At 42.6% G+C, this 22,974-nt stretch overlaps 1 protein-coding gene across 2 annotated transcripts in view; it reads left to right on the plus strand.

Moving 5' to 3' along the window:
- KATNAL1 (katanin catalytic subunit A1 like 1) overlaps positions 1–12,064 on the plus strand; it is a 37,104-nt gene extending 25,040 nt beyond the window's left edge. For both annotated transcript variants that reach the window (XM_068181172.1, XM_068181173.1), the window contains exons 5-11: positions 315–439; positions 944–1,049; positions 5,568–5,726; positions 6,582–6,708; positions 7,677–7,811; positions 10,138–10,264; positions 11,755–12,064. In XM_068181172.1, coding sequence (XP_068037273.1) covers positions 315–439; positions 944–1,049; positions 5,568–5,726; positions 6,582–6,708; positions 7,677–7,811; positions 10,138–10,264; positions 11,755–11,953 — 978 coding nt within the window. In that variant the 3' untranslated portion in view covers positions 11,954–12,064. The remainder of the gene's footprint in view (positions 1–314; positions 440–943; positions 1,050–5,567; positions 5,727–6,581; positions 6,709–7,676; positions 7,812–10,137; positions 10,265–11,754) is intronic.
- The last annotated feature ends 10,910 nt before the right edge of the window (positions 12,065–22,974 follow it).

Here is a 22,974-nt window from a genome sequence, read left to right on the forward strand (position 1 = left end):
GTTGAGGAAAGCAGGTATTGCTGGGCAGGAAGGCCTTAATGAAACGGGGAGAGAATCTTGGTTTGGCTCCATCAACGACAGCACATGTGACAGCTTCCCTGTTCCTTTTCGGTGATGACAGTGTCAGATGTTTACTTCTGACAGGTAGGGTGGCAACTGTAGCATCTTCAGTGTATGCTTTGGGTGCTCTGGTCTTCAGCTAGTCATGACACAGCCACTTTTGTGAGGCTGTTCCTGCATTCATGCCTTTGGTTGGCCAGGAAGTGTGTCAGTTGTGTAATATTCTTATGACCCTGCATGATTTTCACTTCTAGGGAAAGAAAATACCCCAGGAATTTGGTGATGGGGAAATTCCAAAATTTGATGGAGCAGGTTACGACAAAGACCTGATCGAAGCTCTTGAAAGAGACATTGTGTCAAGGAATCCAAGCATTCACTGGTATGAGGATTTTCTCAATTCAAGTGTTTTTGCTGGTGTGAGAAAGGAGAGAAATTACCCATCTTCAAACTCCTAAAATAGGGAGACAAGATAATCTTTTACAGACAGGCAAAAATTAGAACTTTTGCTTTAACAGTTTATTAATTTGATTAAAGTTAAGCTTTTGTTGCTAATTGATATTATGTGCAGTACATTCATTACAGGTACTGCAGAAATGAATATACGCTCCAGAGATCTTCAGAGATACTGCTTTGGTGTTCTCATTGTCCAAAACAATTTTTAATTAAGCAGCTCTAGGTAACTTGAGTTGAAAATAATTTTTCCCTGTCTTCCAAAAGTGGATTAAATTTTAGGTCACAGTATGATAGGAGTGCTCTCATGAGGCATATGCTTGCATACTAAAAGAAATGGTACTAAGTGAAAAGCTTTTCTATTTCTGTTGTATAAAAAAAGAAGAAATACAGTTGTATGAGAATCTTATACAAGTTTCTTCATCTTGCACAGGGATGACATAGCGGATTTGGAAGAAGCCAAGAAATTATTAAGAGAAGCTGTTGTTCTTCCAATGTGGATGCCTGACTTTTTCAAAGGGATCAGAAGACCTTGGAAGGTGAGAATTTATGTGGTGTTTTAGTAAATGGCAAGCTGTACCTATGTGAGTCTCCTGCTGTAATGTGTGAATGCCGGTAGCAAAGGCTAAAAAGGTAAAGATCATGAATTTGTTTATTAAATCCTCTCATAATGATTCTTGTAAAAGGCACTGAAAGAAACAGCTGGAAGTGGATCTGGCCCTTAGAGTAAACAGTATTTTCTGTTTATTTACTCACTTATAGCTTGTTGATATTATAATACTTTCTATATGCCAATCTGTAGATGTAAGTAAACAGATTATATCAACCAAAGCAGAAATGCTTAACAGACAGCTCTACATAGGCTTATGGTGTCCAGTTGTCATCACTTCCCATAAGAAAGCAATCCTTGGACTGGTTTTCTCCAAATGTTTCAACTACCTCTGACTCAGACTGCAAACTGCAGCCTGCATGGTACAAGGAAGCAAGGAAAGAGGGGGCCAGTCTGGTGACTTAGCTTTGCAGTTACATTTGCAGCTGGGCCTAGTTGCAGCTGGAGTGAGAAATTCAGAGTAGAAGGAGTTGCAAGCAGGGCAGCAGGAATGATCTGGGACTGAACTAGGCTGATTGACCAGAAGTGAGCCCAGTCTGGGCCTTGCTTAGAGCTAAGAAGGAAGAGGAGGGAGGAGTTTGGCGAGCATTTCTGTAAACAGCAAACAGCATTATTTTACTTCTGATGTGGAATGGATTGATGCTAGTTTGGGGAATACCTAGTCACAACACAAGGCCTTTTTGGTTACTGAGAAGCATTACTGGGGAAAAGAGACTGTTGCAAATTGTCTGTTGTTCTGAGTGTGGAAGGAAGTGGCGTGTGTAGGGAATGCTGTCTACAAGCATAGTTTCCTGTCTAATGTGCTGGTTCAGCAGCATGGGTCGGATCTTGCTCTACTAACACGTGTTCTGTCTTTTCCTGATTGGTCCTTGTGCTTCCCTGGCTTATACTTAGGTCAGACCCAGCAGGAGCTGGGAGATTGCCGCTTGAGAGCTGCTCACAGAGGTTTTAGTGAGTTGCAGGGAGGGAGCCCAAACATAGAGTCAGTGCAAACCTAGCCCCAGGCTATTGGGCCCTTGGAGTTAGAGTACTTGTGGTCAGTACCGGTGGCCTTGTGGTTAACCTTAGGGTTAACTGAGCTGTCATCTTGGACAGAGCCTAGATGTCGTGAGTTACATGTGCATGTGTATTTTAGTGCATTTTGAACAGCTGAATTTCTTCTCTTCTTGGCTTAGAGGAGGCTGATCCATACTCTTGTTATAGACTATGGGGGCCCCATCTGTCTAATGTTCAAAATCTTCTAATGGAGTAAAGATCTGCTCTGCTATTTTTTCGCCTGTTAGCATGCACAGAGGATGTAGTGGCCATCTGTCTTTAAGACAGGTATCTCAGCAGACTGCAGGAAATGTGAAAAATGCCACTGACCTTGTCTCCAAGTGTTGTGGCAGTGGATAAAGGAACAACAGCTTGGTCCTTGAAAGAGTTACAATCTCCATCTCTTTGCATGAGACTACCTTTTCCTACTGAGCAGTGTCACCTCTGAAAACCAGGTGGTTGTCAACATGGAAAAGATTCTAAGACTATTTCCTCTCTTCAGTCTGAAATGCAAATTGATTTCTGACAAGGCTATGAAGAGTCTTCATTGTTAGCCTTTTCCCTGGTGACTTGTGAAGCTGTAACTCTCATGAATTTATTTTTCACACAGAACAGCATGTATTTTCCCTACTGTTGACCTCTGACTGTGCTATAAGGATGAAAAGTATTGAAGGGAAGGCTGTGTCTTGCAGTAATCAGTGTAGCAGCAGGCATTTGTTGAGCCTAGGAATTCAGGACAATAATTCAGGGAAAAAGGCAGCCAAAGCTGGTTTTGGATGCTCAGACTCCCCTGAGAACAATTCCCAAGACAGCCCTCACAGTTTGTGCTTGTATTCAGAGAACTGTGCCTTGTCTGAAGGAGCCAGCTGTCTTCCCTGATTCAACACAGGTGCTGTGTAGTTGCAGCCACGGGTTTCTGAGTGTCCATGGGTTTGCTCTTTCTGTTTCTCTGAAATGTTTTGTGCCAAGAAAGCCTGGTTGCTCACTGTGCTTCCCACTGCTCTGCTAGTGATTATTACAACAACAAGAAGTAACCCTGCAGTGATTTCATCAAAACACTTACTCCCTGCGGTGCATTTCAGCTTCTTATTGGAATACTTTGGATTAACAGAGCCTTAGAGGAAGAATAAAGAAGTCTTTGTGTTTGTCAAGGATTTTAAATAGTAAGTGGCAGCCTCCTAGTTTGCAGAAAGAGCAACTTGATCCTACGTGTTTCTGTTTGCAGCCATGCACGTCTTGTTTTGCTGCGAACTCAAGTTCTTTTTTTTTTTTTAACTGATATTTCTATTGCCTCTATCCCCAGAGAGCTTACTTTTACCCTGGCTTTACACCTGGTGTGGCTGCTTTGCACCTGTGTTATGCACATATATCATGCCACCAGTATCACATGCAATGTAGCGCTTCCTGTAATACTTAGCAGGAAGTGCAAAGTGATGGATGGGCTACAGTTTTGCCAGTGTACAGCATGTGTACCTGAAGCCAGGATTTGATCTTCCAGAATAATAGAGAATTGAACCAATATCCCAAAAATGTCATTACTTCCCTGTATCGCTAGGTCCTGCGATAAACACAGTTTATCAAACACATGCTTTGAATGTGATTTGAATTGAGGTGAAGCTTTTTGAAAAAATATTAAATGAGCACATTTGAAGCTCAGAGAGAACCGAAAGTCATCTCTGAGCTGCATATTACAGGCTGAGTAATTTTTACCCAGTCACTCCAGGGCTGTATGTGCAATATTGTTGTAATATCAGTATAACTGTGCAGCATCTCAAATCAGAATATCTTAGTGTTCACGGGGAGAAAAGAGAGTCCATTTAGTTTTTATGCTTGCTGCTCTGGAGCTTAGGAAACCTTGAGCAGCCTGAGGAGTGACTTTGGACTGTTAGCTGTAGAGATGGCAGTTGAACATTTCTGATTTAATTTACCGATGAATGTATGTTGAGCTTGCATTAGCTAAGTATTAAATGGCAATAAAGGTATTAAGAGTTAATGGAAAATGGAATACAGAGCGGCTATTGCTTTTGAATGGGACATTTTTGAATAATTGCATTCCCGGTTGATTTGTTTTTATAGATCTCTTCCATGTCATTCTTTGTGCTTTTTGAAGTAAATTTTTGTGAGGAACAGATGAAATCTAATTTGCTATATAGCTTGCATTTAACAGATATTTTATTGCTGTGGCATTTTATGTAAGTTATTAATTGCAAAGCACATTATGATGTGCAATTCTAACACTAGCTAATTTGATTACCCTTGCAATACAGTACGATTTTAGGAAACTCTTGTTAGCATGTAATAAGATCTTGCAATTGGGAGGGGAAAAAAACCCCAAGCTGCTTGAGCACTACATTTTCATTAATTTACTTAAAATCACAGGGCCCTATACTAGCACTGTGCAGAACATGGAACAGGGCTGTGTCCCTCTCCAGTGCTGCTGCTGAAAGGGTTGGAAAGCAATAAAGATGGCTGTATTTAGTAGTATTATCAAGAGTGATGCGATCTTAACATGGGTTCTGAGAGCACTGTGTGTAAAGCCAAAAAAACTATGTAATCATGGGTAAATGTGCTGAGCTGCATATATGTGTGCTTCTTTCTTTCAGAGACCACGGATGGAAAGATAGTCTGATGATGTGGATATAAGAATTGTTTCTAGTTTAAAGCTTTCTGAATAATCACTGAAGTTCAGATTAGGCTTTTGTGGGACTAAGCAGTAGTCCACATGAGCCACAGTAACTTATCTGTAAAATAGTAATAGCAGTACAGTCCAGTCATCCAGCATGATGAGGATGATGTTTCATCCAGGAATTGCAATGATGCAGTAGTGTGGTCATAGGAACATTGAGATCGGAAATTAAGCAAAAAACATACTGATGTATTCAGTGAATGCTCTCATGCAAATGTAAACATCAACCAGAGTCATACATACTGTCAGGACATTTTGGGAAAGTGTTTTTCTGTAGAAAATGTCACTACTGAGGAAACAAAACTTACTGCGAAAGTATTTTGGTTTCTGTGAAACTTTCTCGTGAAGGGGCTTTTGTTCCCAAAAAAGAATGTACTGTCTTCATCTGCCTCTGCAACCCCTTGTGAGCTGGGAAAGGCCTAAGTTCAAGTCTAGACTCTGTTTGATTCTGAGCAAGGCTGTAAATCTCTTGTCCATTTCCTAGGTGTTAGTACAAGCAACAGGTACAGGCTTTTGTGGTTCTGACTCCAGTGGAGTTGCAAGAAGAAATGGCAGAACACTTCCACACTGTCCTTGAAAGCAGGATACTTGTCTTCTGTTTTCCACTAATGAGGATTATGTTATTAATTTAAATCCAGACCTTGGCTCATATTGAGATGTTATGTGGAGTACAAATGGAAAAGTTTTCTTAATTTGTTGTTCGTTACCTTTGTTCTCACCTTCCAGGGTGTGCTGATGGTTGGTCCTCCTGGCACTGGCAAAACAATGCTAGCAAAAGCTGTTGCTACAGAATGTGGGACAACATTCTTCAATGTGTCTTCCTCCACACTGACGTCTAAATACAGAGGCGAGTCTGAGAAGCTGGTCCGCCTCTTGTTTGAAATGGTATGTCCTCGATGATGTGATCTGGGGCTCATTAAGGTGAGAAAGGACAGCGCTCTTGGTTTCCTGCCCTTCCAGTGGAATGTTGGAAGCATGGAGTTCACTGAACTGACACCTCCTCAAACCAATTAGAAAAACATAATTTCCAGGTTTCCACATATGGTATGTTATTAAGGATTAAGAAGGAAATGCTTCATCACCCATGTTTAGGGTAGCATTTTCCAGACTAAATAGAGTTGTGACATCAAAAGAAATTCAGTACTTGTTTGATTATGGGGTAACAATCCCATATGAAGTAGATTTGAAATTGGAAGGGGTTTGGAACAGTTATTCTAGAAGCCATACATGCTTTAGCTCTGTTTTTGTTCTGAATGATGGTCACAAGCCTCTCAGTGAAGCTGTGGGTGCAGTCCATTATGCAGGGTGTGGGAAGGGCATATCCATGTAGGCTATACCTCTGAGACCCTCACTGCACTCCTGTAATATTCACAACTAAAACCTGAGTCTCGAGATTGCTGAGCTCCCTTCTATCCTTTATGCTTAACCCTCACCAGCCCAAAACCTGGACAGGAAAGCTGCCTGTATTGTGTCAAGAAGACTATTCTATTGTGGTAGTGTTTCTTTTCCCCTTTTCAATGTCATTTGCTGGGGAAAGCCAACCAACACTGACCCAAGGAGTACAATTTAAAGTGTATAAACCTCAGCGTGTGGCAGTTTGTAAATCAAGGTCTTGAATTCCTCCCTTGTGACAGTCAGGGAAGATATGTGTGCGGTATGTCCAGCAGGGCTGGGTTGTGGTCTGATGAGGGCCTGTGCTTGCTGAGCAGCCTTAATAGTGATGTTTTCATTTGAATAAAGGCACGGTTTTATGCGCCAACAACAATCTTCATTGACGAGATAGATTCCATCTGCAGCCGCAGAGGCACGTCTGACGAACACGAGGCCAGTCGCAGAGTCAAGTCAGAGCTGCTTGTGCAAATGGATGGTAACAAGGGCTTAGATCTGGCTTTGGGGCTGGGATGCTGTTTCTTTACAGGTGGGAACGTAAGAACTTGACCCATCCGGAAAACCTGACTTTATGCATGAGAGAAAAATGAAACATAACTTGAGATGAGTGTATTTTTGGAGTGTTCAACAACAGATAACTGAAAAGGCTGTTCTGCTTTATTTTTTATAAAATGGTTATTTTTAGGGTGACTTGAAAGCTCATATTAAAGAGATACAGACACCACGAGAAGCAGATAATGGAGATTTGTACGGTATTATGCAGGTATTTAATTTGTATTCAGTTTAAACAAAATTCTGCCCTTTGCTAGACTCTCCAACTGTGGAACCCCATTGTGAGATCTGCTTTTGCTGTTTTCTATGATAGCAGCTAATATCACCCTTTCAAGTCAGATGTAGTACCTGTTTTGTACAGCTGCATACAACAAGCTTGACCATCTGAGGAATACTGTATGGTGTAGAGGTTTGATAGCCACCTTTATATTGCAGCTATCATAAAGTGCTGTATAAACTACTGTATATAATCTACTATTTTAAATGTTCTCAAATTTGCAGGTTCATTGTGGTAAGCTCAGGATAGGAAAGCTTTTGATCTCTTTGCAGTCCTCACTTGGTAAGCTGAGTGACTCCTATTTCTTCTATGACCAGACTCAACAGAGATAGCACTGTCAGTGGGACTAGTAGAGTTACACTCACATATTGCTGTGTTATTAGCATTGTCCAAGAAAGCCCTCCCCTTACTCAGCAAAATAATGAACTGTCCCTCTCTCTTTGATAATGATGGTCTTGTGACACCTAGCTATGGGAAGTTTGGAAAGGGACACAGGACTATAGAGAGCTGTTGCTTAGCTTTGTCCAGGCTGTGTTTGTCTGTGCACTGTTTCTCAGCAAACATCTCCATCAATAAGAGCTCTGGAGTAAAATTGCTCTGAACTGTTGTGCTTGCAGGGGTAGGTGGTGCTCTGGAAAACGATGACCCTTCCAAGATGGTTATGGTATTATCTGCTACAAATTTTCCCTGGGATATTGACGAAGCTCTCCGACGGAGACTGGAGAAGAGGATCTATATACCTTTGCCCACAGGTGTGTTTGATAAGACCATTTTCCTTTCCTCTCTTTACAAGATGAATTTAGGATAACTGCAGGACTGTTAGGCTTATAAGGAATCCTGATCGTTTTGTGATGAGCAGTGTAATTCAGGGGTTAATCATTTGTCTGGATTGCTTTATTTTTAAAGAGAGTGACAAAAAGAGAATTCTGCTTGCTTGGGGGCTGAAAAACAAAGAGCTGTGGCATTTCATTGCAAGCCATTGATGGGTTCTTATATTTTGAAAGAGAGTTGGTTTTAATGAGCCTGGAATTATTTTAAATGTTTAACAGTCAGTCCTTGAGTGATCATCAAAGGCAGCCTTTGGACATGTTCACAAATATTGCAAATGCACTCCATGCCCTTGCAGACAAATAGAAAGAAGTAGATCCATGAATTTTCACTTACAGGCTTAGTTCATTGCAAGTCACTGCTTGCTTGCCTTTATTACTGTGCTTCCAATCACTCAGATTGCAGCAGGCTGATTACTTTCCTGCCCTAAGACATCTCAGCTTGTATTGTCTTTCCTAGCTGTCATTCACCTGTCCTATTAATTTTGAGATTCCTATCACTTGAAGTTTGCATAGCTCCCTTTCTTCTTGGTACAGTGGATGCCTCATCTCCTTGCATGAGCACTCAAGATAACAAGATGCATGTCCATGGTGACAGTGGTTGTGATTGAGTTTAGCAGGTCTAAGGACACTTAATAGCTCTACAGCTTGTCTTTGCAGCTTACAGGCAGTAACAGCTCCTAACAGGATGCCTGTCTTTATGACCAATTAGTTTAAAATCCTATCAGCTCTTCCTTTTGTTTCTAATTAAACCAGATTGTTTTTTAACACAGTGTGTTACACCCTGGACAACATAGGAGATGTGACCTGGTTTTATTTCCAGTCTTAGTTTCTGTTGTTTCTATTCTGCAAGTAAGAATGTTGTGCTACTCTGGGCAAGTCTGAGTGATGCATTTATAACTGTGCTGTGTGATTTGATATAGTCAGGCATTTTAACTAAAAAGGTGGTATGGTAGAATATATGCACCTGTATATTGTGCAATTTGATGCAAGCATATATTCTGTAGTGTTTAATTTTCAAATGTCGCACAGACTTGCTTAGCCCCACAGCAACAATTAGAAGAATGTTCTCTGATGTCGGATACTCTCTGCAGGTATGCTTGTGTGGACATTGTACCCTCTAAATAATAAATCCCCATTTTATAGCTAGTGCCAATTGTGTGTGATGGGTAACTCTGTGCTCTTGACAGTTCTGCAAAGCACACAAAACCAGCAGCTCTAGAGAAGCTATTTTCTTTTGTATTTCTCCTTCCCCAAAAGTTAAAAAATAAGAATTAGGGACATCAATGAATGAAACATAATGTATTTTATTGGACATTTCTTTAAGACTTTTAGCCTTTCCTACTGCTACTTCTTCTGTTATGGTTGTCCTTTTTTATAGGTCATAAAAATTGATCACTTGGGGAATAAAGATGCTGAGCTGGCATATTTTTCCTGTACAGTGAAAGCCAGGAAACCAGTCATCCTCTTCTTTCCCACCCTTGTGCAGAGCAACACGGAGGCCTAAGCTGTCAAATGTGAATTCCCTCTTACAAGCTTAGGCTGCTTAACATGTATACCCAAATGCACATATGCACTTGCCCTCTGCAAGAGAAATGGTTAATTGATTGCATGAGTGTTCATTGACACAGCTGGTTATCGCTGTGTGCACACTGCATCTGGGTAGGAAAGTAGGATGCCAGGACATTGCTATCAAAAATATATTAATATATGTTTATTGTATTAATGTGTCTGTTTTCTATCAGGCTTCAGCTGATTTCTTGGGTCCCAACTGAATAAACTTCTTAAACATATGCTTAGAGTTCAGCCTGTTGTTAAGGGGTTTGTGCTGTCTGAAGCTCTTTTAATAGAATCCTTATTGTAGTTCTAATGAAACTCTATGAATAATATGCAGTCAAACCCTCGAATAGGGAGTGGATCCAAAGGGATGTGAGAAGAAACAGAAATTTGTAGGATTGTGCTTTTGTGCTCTTGGGTGATATGTGACCAAATGCTTTATCACCTGAGACATAACAGACATTTTTGTGACAGATCACTTTGACAAATATCTCTTGACCATGCTGTTTTAATATACTGCATTTAACCAAACACTTTACTGTATTTGATTGCACACTTCACTATGACTTGTTCTCTCTCTTTTCTTATATTGAACTCTTTTGTTCATACTTTCCACTGAAAAATCTAAGTTGTGTTTATATATATTTTTAATGTAACTCTGGCCAGTCTTCAAACCAATATTTTTACGTTCTAGCAAAAGGCAGAGCAGAACTACTGAAGATTAATCTTCGGGAAGTAGAACTAGATCCTGATATCAGCCTTGAAGAAATTGCTGAGAAGATTGAAGGCTATTCTGGTGCTGACATCACTAATGTTTGCAGGTATCTCATTGCCCTTAATTTGCAAATAGAACTACATGGGAAGCATCATTTGCATTGTACGATAAAAGGCAATACCCACTAGAGCTGAAGCCATGCTCACAGTGTCTGTGTTTGAGGCCCAAATCTATTTACTGTATTCGTGTATTACTGTCATGTGGAGTGGTCCAAATACCATGGAATCTTTCTGTGAGATGTGGTTTTCTTGGATCTGAAGTTAAAAAAATTATCTGAGCAAATCTCACGTTACAGTTGGCTGCATTTACTGTAGTTGTCTGCATTTGATAATGTAGTGTAAAGCAGATTGTTGGTTTTTTTTTTTTTAATCTCATTAGTTTAAGAGCTAGAATTCCGTAATCCAAAAAATGCCTTTCACAAAATACTTCTTTGGGACTTCTGTATGCTGCATGTTTGGACAGCCCCCAGTGCAGCTGAGTCTTGGTGTCTACCTGAATCTTCTAGTTGCAAGGGGGATATAGATGATAATATTAGTATTTAATTTATTTCCATCCTGTTTCCACAATTTGTTTCATTTTTGACAAATCAGTCTTTTCTGGTGAAGGATAGGTATTTGAAGAAACATATCTGAAGGAATCTATGTCCCTTAAGAATCCTGTCAAGAGAAACTGATCCTGTAAGAGTATGTCTTGGGAATCTTTTTTCTTCTCCCCCTGGTCCCTTTCTGAAAATGTGAAATCACTGCATGCATTTGAAAACTGTGTGTGTCACGTAGTAGTGAAATTACCTTTCTCCCTAAGGCGTGTGTTATTCCTTGCTGGGAAAAACCTTGGGGAAAAGAAAATGTAATTTCAGACTGCCTGTGGGCCATGGTGTGAGAAAATGAGCAGTGTTCTTCAAGCCAATGGGCCAGGCTGGCAGGATCTGAGCTGGGGAGGAGTCAGAGAGTAGGCAGAGCATGAGCAGCCACAGGCACTGATGGCCTCAGCACTGCAGGGCCACGTGATGCTGTGTCTGATGCCTCCTGCTCTGCCCTTCACACATCCAGGTGCCATGGACAAGCAGGCAGCCAAGCTGGGCTGCACTCTTAACCCTTGCTGACTGTCCTTTGGAGCTATGCTGCAGGGAGAAAGTTGAAGTCTAAAAGGAATGTGGTGTAAAAATCCAGATTACTTAAAAAAAAAAAAAAGTCTTGGAGTTCGTCTCCCACTCTGCCCTTTTCTGCTCTAAAGTTGTAAAATTTCATCTCCATTAATCATTGTAAAAGGTTTTCAGTTTTATAGTTTTAATTATCTCTGCACATTTACCATATGCTTAAATGGGTTTTGGTGCCAATGCATTCTTTATGTTGAATTAATGTAGTGATCTGGGAACATGGAAGCTACGAAAGATGTGAACTGCATCTTCTATGGTAAATAAATGCTGTCTTAAATGTTCCTGCCAGTGGTTTCTAGCAAGAGTACACAATCAAAATTCATAGGCTTACAGCACATTCTGCTAGCAATTAGCTCCCATGCATTGTCCTGTATTTCCAGGGATGCATCTTTAATGGCAATGAGAAGACGTATTAATGGCTTAACTCCAGAAGAGATTCGTGCACTTTCTAAAGAAGAGCTTCAGATGCCGGTTACCAAGGGGGACTTTGAGCTGGCTCTGAAGAAAATCTCCAAATCTGTTTCTGCTGCAGACCTGGAGAAGTATGAAAAATGGATGGCGGAGTTTGGATCTGCTTAATCTCAGTGACAGCTTTCCTTTGCTGGAGTTTTATGGTTTTTGTTGTTCTCACTTTCAAAATGAGTTAGAAATCTTTTTAAAGGTTTAATAAAAGCTCTGCCTCTGCCCTCATCCCACCCCTTTCTGGTGACAGGATTTTTTAAGCTATTTGCTTTTAAAGGGAATGAACACAATAATGAGCCGATACTGTAAAAGATATTGTATCTCTGAAGTAGAAAAATAAGACAAACAGGAAGGGAAAAATCATACTTCTGAGGGTAGTCTTTTTATTTTTCAAATGAAGAGCAGTGTTACTTAACTTCCTCCTAGTCATTTTTTGTGGCTGGAGTCAATAAATCAACTGGGGGATGTGACTCCAGAGGAACAGACAAGGGCTTGCTGTACCCTCCCTGCTCTTAAGTGCTGCTTCTGCCTCCCTTGAATGTGGCATCCAAGTTATTATTCTTTCTCTCTGTGCTCGGATATTCAGAGCAAAGCCTGTGGATTAATTGGCATTACACAGAGGAAATGAGGACCAGTTTTCCATCAAGACATGGGCCTGACTCTCCTCTCATGTACTCCCATTTGGAATTGATGTCACTTCAGGCTGTTATCAGTGTTACCTGCAATTACTTCTGATGGGAATGAGAGGGAAAGAAAAAGGCATGGATTGTTCTCAGTCCGGTTTATGCTTGTTCTCTGAACATAGTTTGAACCTGTTTGACCAGTAGCCATTTTGACTTAGGTTATAACTTGCACTTTTATGCTTGTGTATCATCTTGTGCTTTGTCTGTGCTATCTAAATGTAATTGTTATTACTATTACTATTATTATTATTTTAGTATTAAGAGTTTAATAAAGACACTAATTTCAAGGCTGTATTTAAAACACAATGCTGTCCTTGGAACAAATGGCTGTGAACTTTCACTTCTGATTAGATATGAATGCCTTCCTAGCATTACTAGGCAATGGGACTTTTTACCTTTTTATGTTGTAGAACTGTTCATGTTTGGTTTTTTTTGTGAAGGTTTCTTAAAAATGTATAAATGTTACTGGTTTAGTAATATTTAGAAAATAATCTGTATGATCTCATTTATGTTCTTAACTGTTTCTTCCCTTCTCCCTTCTCTCATACAAGTGCAGTGATGAGAAGGGTTCTAAAGTCTAACATGCGAAATCCTCTCTAGAGTATACCTGTCACATAGACTGTATGAGCTTTTCACAGACTCAGTCTATGAGTTTGGCACATGAAGTTTTCATGTGGTAGGAATGTGAAGGAGTGGTCAAACAACCAGATTCACAGAGAAATATACAAGCTCTCAGGTTTTTGGTGATGTTGTGAGCTAGGCCTTAAGTATCTTGGTGGATGTGAATTGCCCTGCAGCTTGGTAGGTATTCAACCCTTCAGCTCTCTGCAGAGACTCCTAGTGGCACAGACAGATGTGATGGAGTTAGAAACACACAGCACCTCTTATTGAGTTGGAATATATCCTTATTTGTTACTTTTGTTAGTCCTCAGATGTTCCCAATAATGTCAGTAATTCAGCACACAGGTCTCTTGGGCCATGACATATTAACCACTAAGGCAAAAAACCTTAAATCACTTACTTCATTTCGCAGGGAAGTGGTAAAATCACCATCCCTGGAAGTGTTCAAAAAATGTGTAGATGTGGCAGTTGAGGACATGTGAACATTTTGACATGTCAGTGCTGGGTTAATGGTCAGATTTGATGGTCTGAGAGGTCTTTTCCAACCTTAATGATTCTATAATTCCTCCCAGGGAATAACTGGACCTTTATAGAGAGAAAGCTCTGAAAATATTGCTATGGACTGTCATTTTTTCCTTATTAAGTTGTAGATGGCCACAGTTATTCTTTGTTTGTTTGTTTGACTGCAGTAGAAATTAGTAAATCTACACAAATCTTTTGTGGCCAATACCAGATTAGCACTATGAGGTCTCTCACTAAAGAGGCCATTGCTGCCCAAGGAGCTTAATCTACACAACCATGATGTAGAAGGGAGTTGACATAAATGCCAGTAACAACCCTACTCAGCTGCCCAAGTGCAGTGCTGGGATTCAGCAGTTGCTGCTTAGTACGGTCTAAGTTCCAGTTTGCTCAGTTTCACATTGCAAGCAGCAGTGACCTTCCTACTGATGAAAGCACAGCACTTGGTGAAAATGTCATTCCTTAGCTCTTTGATGGACCTTCTACCTTAAGGCATTAAACTTCCCTTTCGGCTGTTAAGCAAAATACACAGTAGTGGGCATTCCCTTTAGTAGGAATTATTCAGGTGCTGCAGTTTTTTTCTCTAAAGGTCATGGTTTCTACCCCAGAAATGTTTTTACTGTACAGGTCCATTCATCATTCACAGCTGCAGAACAGGAAAGTGAAAGTTTTCAGGCAGCAGATGTATATGATGGTTGTGCCCCAAAATTACTGATGTGACTTGGGCCCTGCTAGATCAGGCACCCCAGAAGACCGAGACCATCCCTCAGGAAAGGGAGCTGTCCTTGCGTGCTGACCCTTTCATCTTTACCAAGTCATGCTGCCACACCCACCTAGGTGGGCTTAGAGACTGGGTTATTTACTCCAGGGGAGCCAGCAGTGGATGCAGCAAGGAGCAGCCCAGGAAGGAAGGGCAGGCAACAGTGGCAGCAGCTCAAGGCCCAAAGGATGAGCTTACTGCTCAAAGTGAGACCAGTTCACATCCCAGTGCTGGAAACCCTTGTGTAAGGATCCTGGATTCCTTGGAAAGCAATGTACAAACATGACACAGCCATGTGTCACAGCAACACTGTTCAGTCTATGCCTGTTCGTGTATGGAGATCATCCACACACATGGGGGTACGCACAATAGGTGGTGCTTCAGTAGTTGTACCTAGATTACATAAAAAATGTTTTAGAGCTGTGTTTGTGTGTTTTATAAACATCTGTGAAGGTCCTGCTGGGTGGCACTGTTATTTTTGTACAGTACGCGATCTGGCTGTATGAAGTAATAAATGTGCGCTAGAGTCTGTCCTTCTTGCTCGAGTGGGGCTGGGAGTGCTTTGCTGCTAACTGCTTCCAAAGGCTGCCATACAATGTGGATCTCTTCCGTATGTCGTGGTGCCCTTTCACCAAAGTCCTGGATGGAGAGCAGTTAAAATCTGGGGGTTTTGGATAAAGCTGTCAGCAATGCTTTCTCTCTAAATTGGCCTTTTGTTGCCACAAGCTATAAAATGGAGAATACTGCAATGCCCAGCACATTGAAGGGAGGGTAGGGGAGAGCGGAGGCCCCAGCAGATGTTCAGTGTTAGCACCTGATTCAGACCTCACAGAGCAGGGAACCTTTTTTATTACTTGCCCCTGGGCTGGAAGTATAATCAGGCTCCAAAGAAGCTGCCTGCTAACCAGGAGACTTTCAAGAGAAAAACTTCTATTAGGAAGGAGCTTTCAAACTTGGAAAGAGACCCTGTGTCTCCTGGGACTGAGTTGATTATTTGAATTTTCTCCTTAACTTCCTTGTGAAAGAATGGAGTTTCCAGTGTTTCATAATGCTTCAAACATGAAAGAGCAAGCAAGGGAAATGCTGATCAGGGGATTTCAGGAGAGGTCAAATCTTTGCATAGGAAGTTCAACTCACCCCAGTTTAAAAGTGACTGAAATAGCAAAGGTGCACTGACTTGTTCTGATCATGGGAAAGATGAAAGACCTTCTGTGCTGTAAAGAAGTCCTCCATCAAATGACCAAAGACTTCATGGTACAATCCAGGCATGAGGAGGTAGAAGCAGATGAAGAAATACTGATTTTTTTTTTTAGTGATTTTTTTTAATCTGTTATTGGAATAAGCCACCCTCAATTAAATTGTGATTTGAGATGTTTTTTCAGAGCTGTAGTGACAGATAAGTACGTGAAGAACATGCAGGTGACACCGTGCTGCTGGGGAGCAGTCAGGGAGCCTGGGAGTCCTAGAGCTGCACACTGGTGTAAAGTGGGTGTCAGCACCACGGCAGCAGCTGAGCCCCTCTGTGTGAGCTGTCCACCAGGCAGCACTGTGGTGCAGAGTGGAGCCAAGATGGACAAGAGTAGGCTCAGTAGTGCTCTAGAATAAAGCAGACTGCTGGTGATAGCAAAGGCAAGGCGCTGGTGCAGTTCAGAGAATGTCTCACACGGCCATTTCCTTGCGCACGGTAAGGGTTTCACTGGGGCGCTGTGCGAAAGCTTGGCCCTCGCTGTGGATGCCTCAGTCACCCACGTTCAGAGCCCAGCTGCCACACACAGCACAGCTAACAGAGCTGCAGCAGCTAGTGGTGCTCCTGCATCCCACAGCACAGGAACGTTTGACCCTCTCTGCCTTCCGGGCCTCCCTGGCTTTGTGTGCTGGTTGTGACCCATTCTTGTGACCCACTTAGTGCATACATGGTGGTTCAGTACCTCTAACAGAGGAGTTTCTTTGTGTGCAGTGCAGAGCTGTCTTTTGATCAGATAAGGTGCCATGCTTCTACACATAGCTGCTTGTAGGTGTCTTGGAAATATTCAGGCAATTTTCCTCTTCTTTAGAAGGCCCCAGCTAGTATTAAAAGCAGATGGGATGAAATATCTTGGCTAGCCTGGTTGTCCAATGCAAGAAAACTTACCTCAGCAGCCAAGGAGGTGCCACAAGGAAAGTTCTGGCTTTGTTATGAAGTGGCAAAATGTGGGGATGTTCCCACTCCTACTGCACAGGCAGAGTCAGGGTTGTATCATGTCCAAGCTCTGTTTCCTGGCTTTTGTGTATTTGTGATTTCTCTGCTGCAGTAGGAGCATTTTTCTTAGAGTTAGGGGGAAGCCATTGGGTTTTTGTTCAGTGTCTGGGTTAGGATTTTGGAGATCCCATTATCTGGTTGGTACATGAAGCAACTGAACTTGTTCCCAGGATGCTTACTTTTGGAGAAACTCATCATGCATCCTGCCTGACTGGCTGTACAGTAAGCAGTGTAGCTTTTTGCAAACTCACTTAAATATAATATTTAGAATATTTCTTGGACAAAGAGAAAAAATTTTACTGCCAGTTTGCAACTGTATTGCTCTCATTTGTATGCAACCCCTTGCATATGTTGTTTAACTGAGGTAAAAGAAAATGTCTTGGAATTAAGATTTTTTTTTGAACTTGACTTTGGAGAGCAAGAAAGGTAGAAAAATATTTGCCTTGAGGAAGATACAAGAGTACTCATGACAGAGAGATCTGCAATTTCTTCTTTTTGTGGCTTTCCTTTTTGTTGCACTGCTGGGCTGTGCTTTCTGTTTCCAATTTGTTTTGAAATAATTACCATTGTTTATCCGTCACTCAGACAGCCTTTGCAGATGATTTGGTTCCACAGAGCCCTCTTTTTGCTTGGTTGTTGGTGTTCTGGCACAGCGTGCTGTGTGACATCTGACTGAACAGGCTGATGGCATGAGATCTTCCTTGTGAAGGAAAGGTCACCCAAATGGTGAAGGTGAGAAGAACTGCACAGAATACCAATTGGGCTGGCAGGAACAGAAACCATAGCAACTCTGCACAGGGTTTATAAATACAACCAAGAAAAAAAGAGGAATACCCTCAAGGAGATGCTGACAACACCACAATATGCATATTGATAAAAGTGTGGGTCTTTGCGTCTTCACCAGTGAGCAGAACCTACGTAAGAGGGTGGAAGTGGCTCAAAGGGAACCAATTCCAGGCACTGCCAACAGCTTTCATCACCCAGCCTTGCTGCTTTAAAACATGACAATGTCCAGGGCCAATTTGTTACTGCTACTACAAAAGCTGCCTTTTAGGTAATCAAATTGGACTTTCCAAAAGCTTGCTGCCCATCTTGAAATGTCTTCAGACTTTGGCATATGGTGGGACTGGAGCTGTGCTTGGAGGGCTAGAAGAATAAGGCAGTGTTAATAGTGATGTATTTCTGTAGGTCCTGGGGCTTTTTTGTGATGGGTACAATTTGGGTGTGCAAGAAGAGATGCTTCCAAATGCTTATGGGGAGTTGAGATGGTGGAAGGATGGGAGGGAGGTGGAAAATCCTGTGATCAGCAGAGGAGACAAAATTGTCCCTCTGACTCCTAGTTTCCAACCCTAAAGCAGACAGTAGTATTTCTCAGTTGCTTTTGATTTGCAGCCCCCTAGCATTTATTGTACTGAGGCTGAAGATCTCTGTATTGTGAATTAAATAAAGCAAGTTTGTTTTTTTTTTTTTTTTTTTTAATAGAGCAGGTTTGCTTTTCTTAAATACCTTTTGCAGACCCTTAATAGGTGCTCCTGTGAGCCACAGATGATGGTCTGAAAAGCACTGGCCCATGACATCCTAAGTTTGCCTGAATTTCTTATGGGAGAGAGTCTACAATGGATGGTGTTGATTTTATTTTCTACTTGTTAGTTTGCTTGGAAAGATGAAGCTCAGTGAATGTGAGGTGCTTGTGGGGAGTTTATTTACGGTGTGTTTTCTTCTGTGCAGATTAGCATTTCATCAGCATATGGCACAGCCATTTAAAATAAATATTTGGCTTTCCTTAAATTATGCTTGTGTAGAAAGGTCCCTGGGTATGCATATCTGTCCCTCTGTTGTATCTAATTAGACATTTCTACCATGGTGCTGGGGCACCAGACTTCTTCCCCCTCACCGAGGAGCCAAGAGCCTGCTCCTCCCCTGCCTGAGGGATCTGTGTGCCTCAGCTCAGGGGGAACGAGGCAGGCAATCGTCCCCTTTCCTGGGGGTCTGCCAGCCACACACTGGTGGCACTGCCAGGTCAGCCTCCCTCCCTAGACCCTGGGAATTTGGATTTATTTAAACTGGGAACTGCCCAGCTTAAGCAAATGCTTGGCACTCTGTCCAGGCTCCCCTCCTTCACCTGCCAAGGCAGCTGTGCTTTTGCAAAACACAGCCCCGAGTGAAGCCTGTGGGAGCAAACTGTGTGCAGAAGGCTGGAGAGGAGCTCAGGCAGTGTTGGGGGAGGATGGGATGCTGGTCTGCAGCCCTGTGTGCCCACCCAGTCTGGGCAAGGGAAATCAGTGGTGAGGAGAGGGAGCAGCATTCCCTCAGGCATGCACTATAGATGTGGATGGGAGAAGAGTAGGAAACTTATTTTAAAGCAAAGGAACAAACGACAAGCTAATCAGTTTTAAGATGGAGTGGAGCCCATAACTCAGGGCGCCTTTTACATCTCTTTGGCGTATCCAGATGTTTTGTTTTCTCACAGATGATTTGGAACTTGTTTCCAATCTAATTTCTCACTTGATTTGTATCCATTTGATCTTGTGCTGATAGTGCTGTCTAACAAATATTTCTCACTCTCTGATATTTACTGTACATCCCTGAATGCTTTTATAGACTCACCATGTAAAGCAACACCTTGTGCTTTGCTGCACTGTACAAACTCCTTCAGGCTCTTGTATAAACTGGATCCTCGTCAGCACCCTTCCTTTCTGACTGATCCTGTTCTTTATTTAACATAGATCATCAGGAGTGTACATGGTGGGTCCTTAAGCCACACACAGCAAGTTGCCCAGTAAGGCAAAGAAAAAAAGAAATTGCTGTCAAGGTACATTCCTGTAATCGATCAAATAAACCAAGTATTTGGTTTTATGACCTGCAGCAGGGCAGAAGGTTTGGGTATATTATCATTGCACAGCAAACAGACCTCATACGATAACTGAGGTGTTCATAGGCAGTGGGATACACAGGGAAGTGGAGGAAGATGCAGGAGCTCTCCAGAGAGCAGTGACAGAAAAGATGTGGATATTCTGTTTGCAGGGATGCAGCTACATGCACCCACAAGGTTGAAGACCACAGCATTTTTGTGGATGTTTGGATGCTGCCCAGACAAAGGGGAAGAAAATATTTGGGACCAGCTAACACACTCCAGGGGTCCATGGCCAGCAGAAACCAGGGATGAATGTAAGTGTGGAGGGAGAGGATGGATAGCAACTGCCTTCTGCCAGTCTCCCTGCCTCTGCCTTGCTCTTGGAGCCCAGGCACTCACACTCAGGTCTCCACTGCCATGAGTCCCCAGTTACTCTGTGCAGGACCCTGCTGGTACAGGATTCTCCAGTGCATGTTCCTTGTTCTTGAGCTGTCCAGATGCAAAACCAAACTGCAGCCTCCCAAAGGGAGCTGTTAAGCATTTGGCACCATAAAATCTATTATGCAAGAAGTGAACTCACTTAGACTGAGTCTGTTCAAGAGATTCCCCTCATATCTGCTGGTGGCTCTTACAGCCAAGGTGGGAATAAAACTATTGCTCTTCTGCTCCTCAGTGACAGGGCTGTTTTGTGATTTTTCTGTTGTGTTGCTCTGCTGGGACTCCGTGGGTGTGGCAGCAGCCTGCAGTGGCTGTGTGTAGACAACCACAGCTTTGCTGCTTGGTGACCCTGGGAGTGCAAAGGCTTTGTCTCCCATTACAGACCCAGCAGCTCTACGTCTCAAAGACTGCTTCCAACCAGAGGTATTTTGTACCATGTTTCAACTCTCAGTCCTTTTGACAGAAATTACCTGCAGGCTGCCTGGCCAGTCTCTTCCTCTAATGGTGCAGGGCAGTTTTAAGAAGACAAAAAAAACTGTCACACTTCAGAAAAAATGCCTGGCTAGGTTTGGTAAAGGACAGGAACACAGGAACAAGGTTGTGTCTGAACCCTGAGAGAGCTCACCACACAGCTTCCCAAATGGGAGTCACACTGACTTGAGATGGTGTTGAACATGATCAGGGAAGGACCATGGGACAGGATGAGGAAGAGATAGGTGGTAGGAATTCCTGCTGCTGAAGCTAGTCCTGGGACAATGATGCAGCTGCCCAAGTGAGGATCCAGGCATGCTTTAGGGGTTTGAGTTTGGAACAGACTCATAGTTTATATGGCTTTGATGGTTAAATAGTGATTTCTCACAGCTGTGAGTTTTGCTAACACTCTTCTCAAGGGCGGGGGACAGAGGGACTTGTGAAAGGGGTATTTCCAAGGCCATTGATCTTTCTGTGGGCACTGCATCTCTTCAGAGACCTGTGTTGTGCAAGGTGCTGGACAGGCACGCAGGAATGACAACCCCAGTCTCAACAAGAAACTGGGCACACCAGTGAGACAAGCCAAGATGGACAAAGGAAGAGGCAAGAGCAGAGGTCAGAGATCCATCCCATCATGGGTGCAGCCAGGATGTACTGAGCTTGTTGCTGTCCCTGATGCTTGTTAGCCACCCTAGAGATGGTGTCTTCCAAAGGCTGAGGTCAAACACAGCCTTTGCTGAAGGAAGCTCTCCAGACCACAGCCATGGGATGGTGAGCAGTTTGGCTGGGCAGCTCCTAGACTCAGCTGGGGCACTGTGGGGCATGGACAGCTGGGAGCACAGGCAGCCTGCTCTTTGTGAAGTTGGGGTTGGGACCATTTCCATCCTCTCCCAAAGAGAGATGGTGCAATGTCTCCTGGCTCAGCTTCCTGAAGGTTTTCTGGTCCCACCAGGATTTTCCAGCTGCTGTTGCTAAACTGCACAGAGCTGGACCATTTGTGTCTCCAGTAAGCTCTGCTCTTCAGCTTCAGTTTTAACCCGGAGACAAACTCATTTTTTCCTTAAGAATTGATTTAGCGTGCCATGTAACAAATGTTCCAGTATCTCCTCCAGTCTCTCAGGACTCATTGCAAATTTACACTTAAGCCTTGTTTTTTATTTAAGCCTTGGAGTTTTCCATGAAGTTTTCCTGTATGGAAAGGAACGTGCAGGTATTGAGTGTGCAGAACCCACTTGCTCAGCCAGCACAACTCCCTCAAACAGCATTTTATGCACCGTGTGCATGGAGTTTATAACCCCTTTGATTTAGAGTTCTTGGGATGTGGTGCCCACAATGGATTGATAAGTACTGAAATTTCTTAAGAAGCACAGAGGCTGCACAGCATAAGAGCTGAGCTGGAAGGGACTCAGAGTCCTGCTGAGCTCTGGATTCTTGAAGACCACTTGACTCCTTGATGCAACAGAAACCTCCCAAATGCAGCCATCTGCAGAAATGTGTCCTTTAAGAGAGTAATAAATGTTCAAAAAAAGAAAGGGTTCAAACTGCTTTCAAGATTCATAAGCCCCTTGAGGAACTTTTAGGAGCTGGAACAGCTCAGCAGTTGCTTTACATGCCCAGCAGCTTTCTGTTTGTGCATCTAGCAGCCGTGGCTGGGGGCTGGATGCAGCTCCTGGCCTTGGGGCTGGGCTCAGGCATGCGCCTCTTGCTCAGAGCAGCTTCAGCTTTAAAGCCACTGCAAAGGTTTGTGTACAAAGTGCTGACTGCAAACATCCATCACGAGGAAAACCAAGAGGAATGTGATGCACTAGGCTTGTTTAGAAACCACAGTTGATTTAAAAAGTGTGCTTAATTGGAGGTTTCTCTTTGTGGCTTTCTGATGTGTTATTTTTCTGATGCAGACGTGTAGGAGTCTTTTAAAAGGCCTATGTTTAATAAAGAGGAGTTGCATAATTGAGGATATATTTATGAACTGTATATGTTCAGGATAGGCAAGTGATCTGAGCAGCCACAGCAGTTCAGGAAGGGTCTGGGTGTCTCAGGGCATCACCTGGGTATGAGGGTGTTCTCTGGGTGGAAGAAAGGGTTTCCTGTCCCTATCCCCTGGGCATCTGTTCCCAGTGCTGGCACTGTGGTTATGAAAACATGGGGGATCTGAGTGCATCCACAGAAAGGCAGTAAGGAATAGAAGAGGTGAAAAGAAACATAATCTGTGGAGGAAGGTGCTCAGAACAAGGGTCACTACATTTCTGAAAAGAAAACTTTAGGGAGGTTAACTTGACATTTTTCTAAAAAGTCTATTTTTAAATCTAGTTTCAAAAAAATCTTTAAAAATCTAAAAATGTTTGAAGAGGGAGAGGATATACCATTTTTGGTGTCCACTGTGGGGAAGGCAGAGGGAAACAGGCTCAAGTTAACATAGGGGATATTTGTGTTAAACATCAAGGGAAAAAATGCAAACATCCCTACATCAAAAATTGGAAGAGTTGTGGAGACACGATTCCAGCAAGATGTGTCTGGTCTAAAAATTGTTCCCCACAAACAGCACTGGAGGAG

Source organism: Anomalospiza imberbis, chromosome 2 (assembly GCF_031753505.1).
Source record: "Anomalospiza imberbis isolate Cuckoo-Finch-1a 21T00152 chromosome 2, ASM3175350v1, whole genome shotgun sequence".
Lineage (NCBI taxonomy): Eukaryota > Metazoa > Chordata > Aves > Passeriformes > Viduidae > Anomalospiza > Anomalospiza imberbis.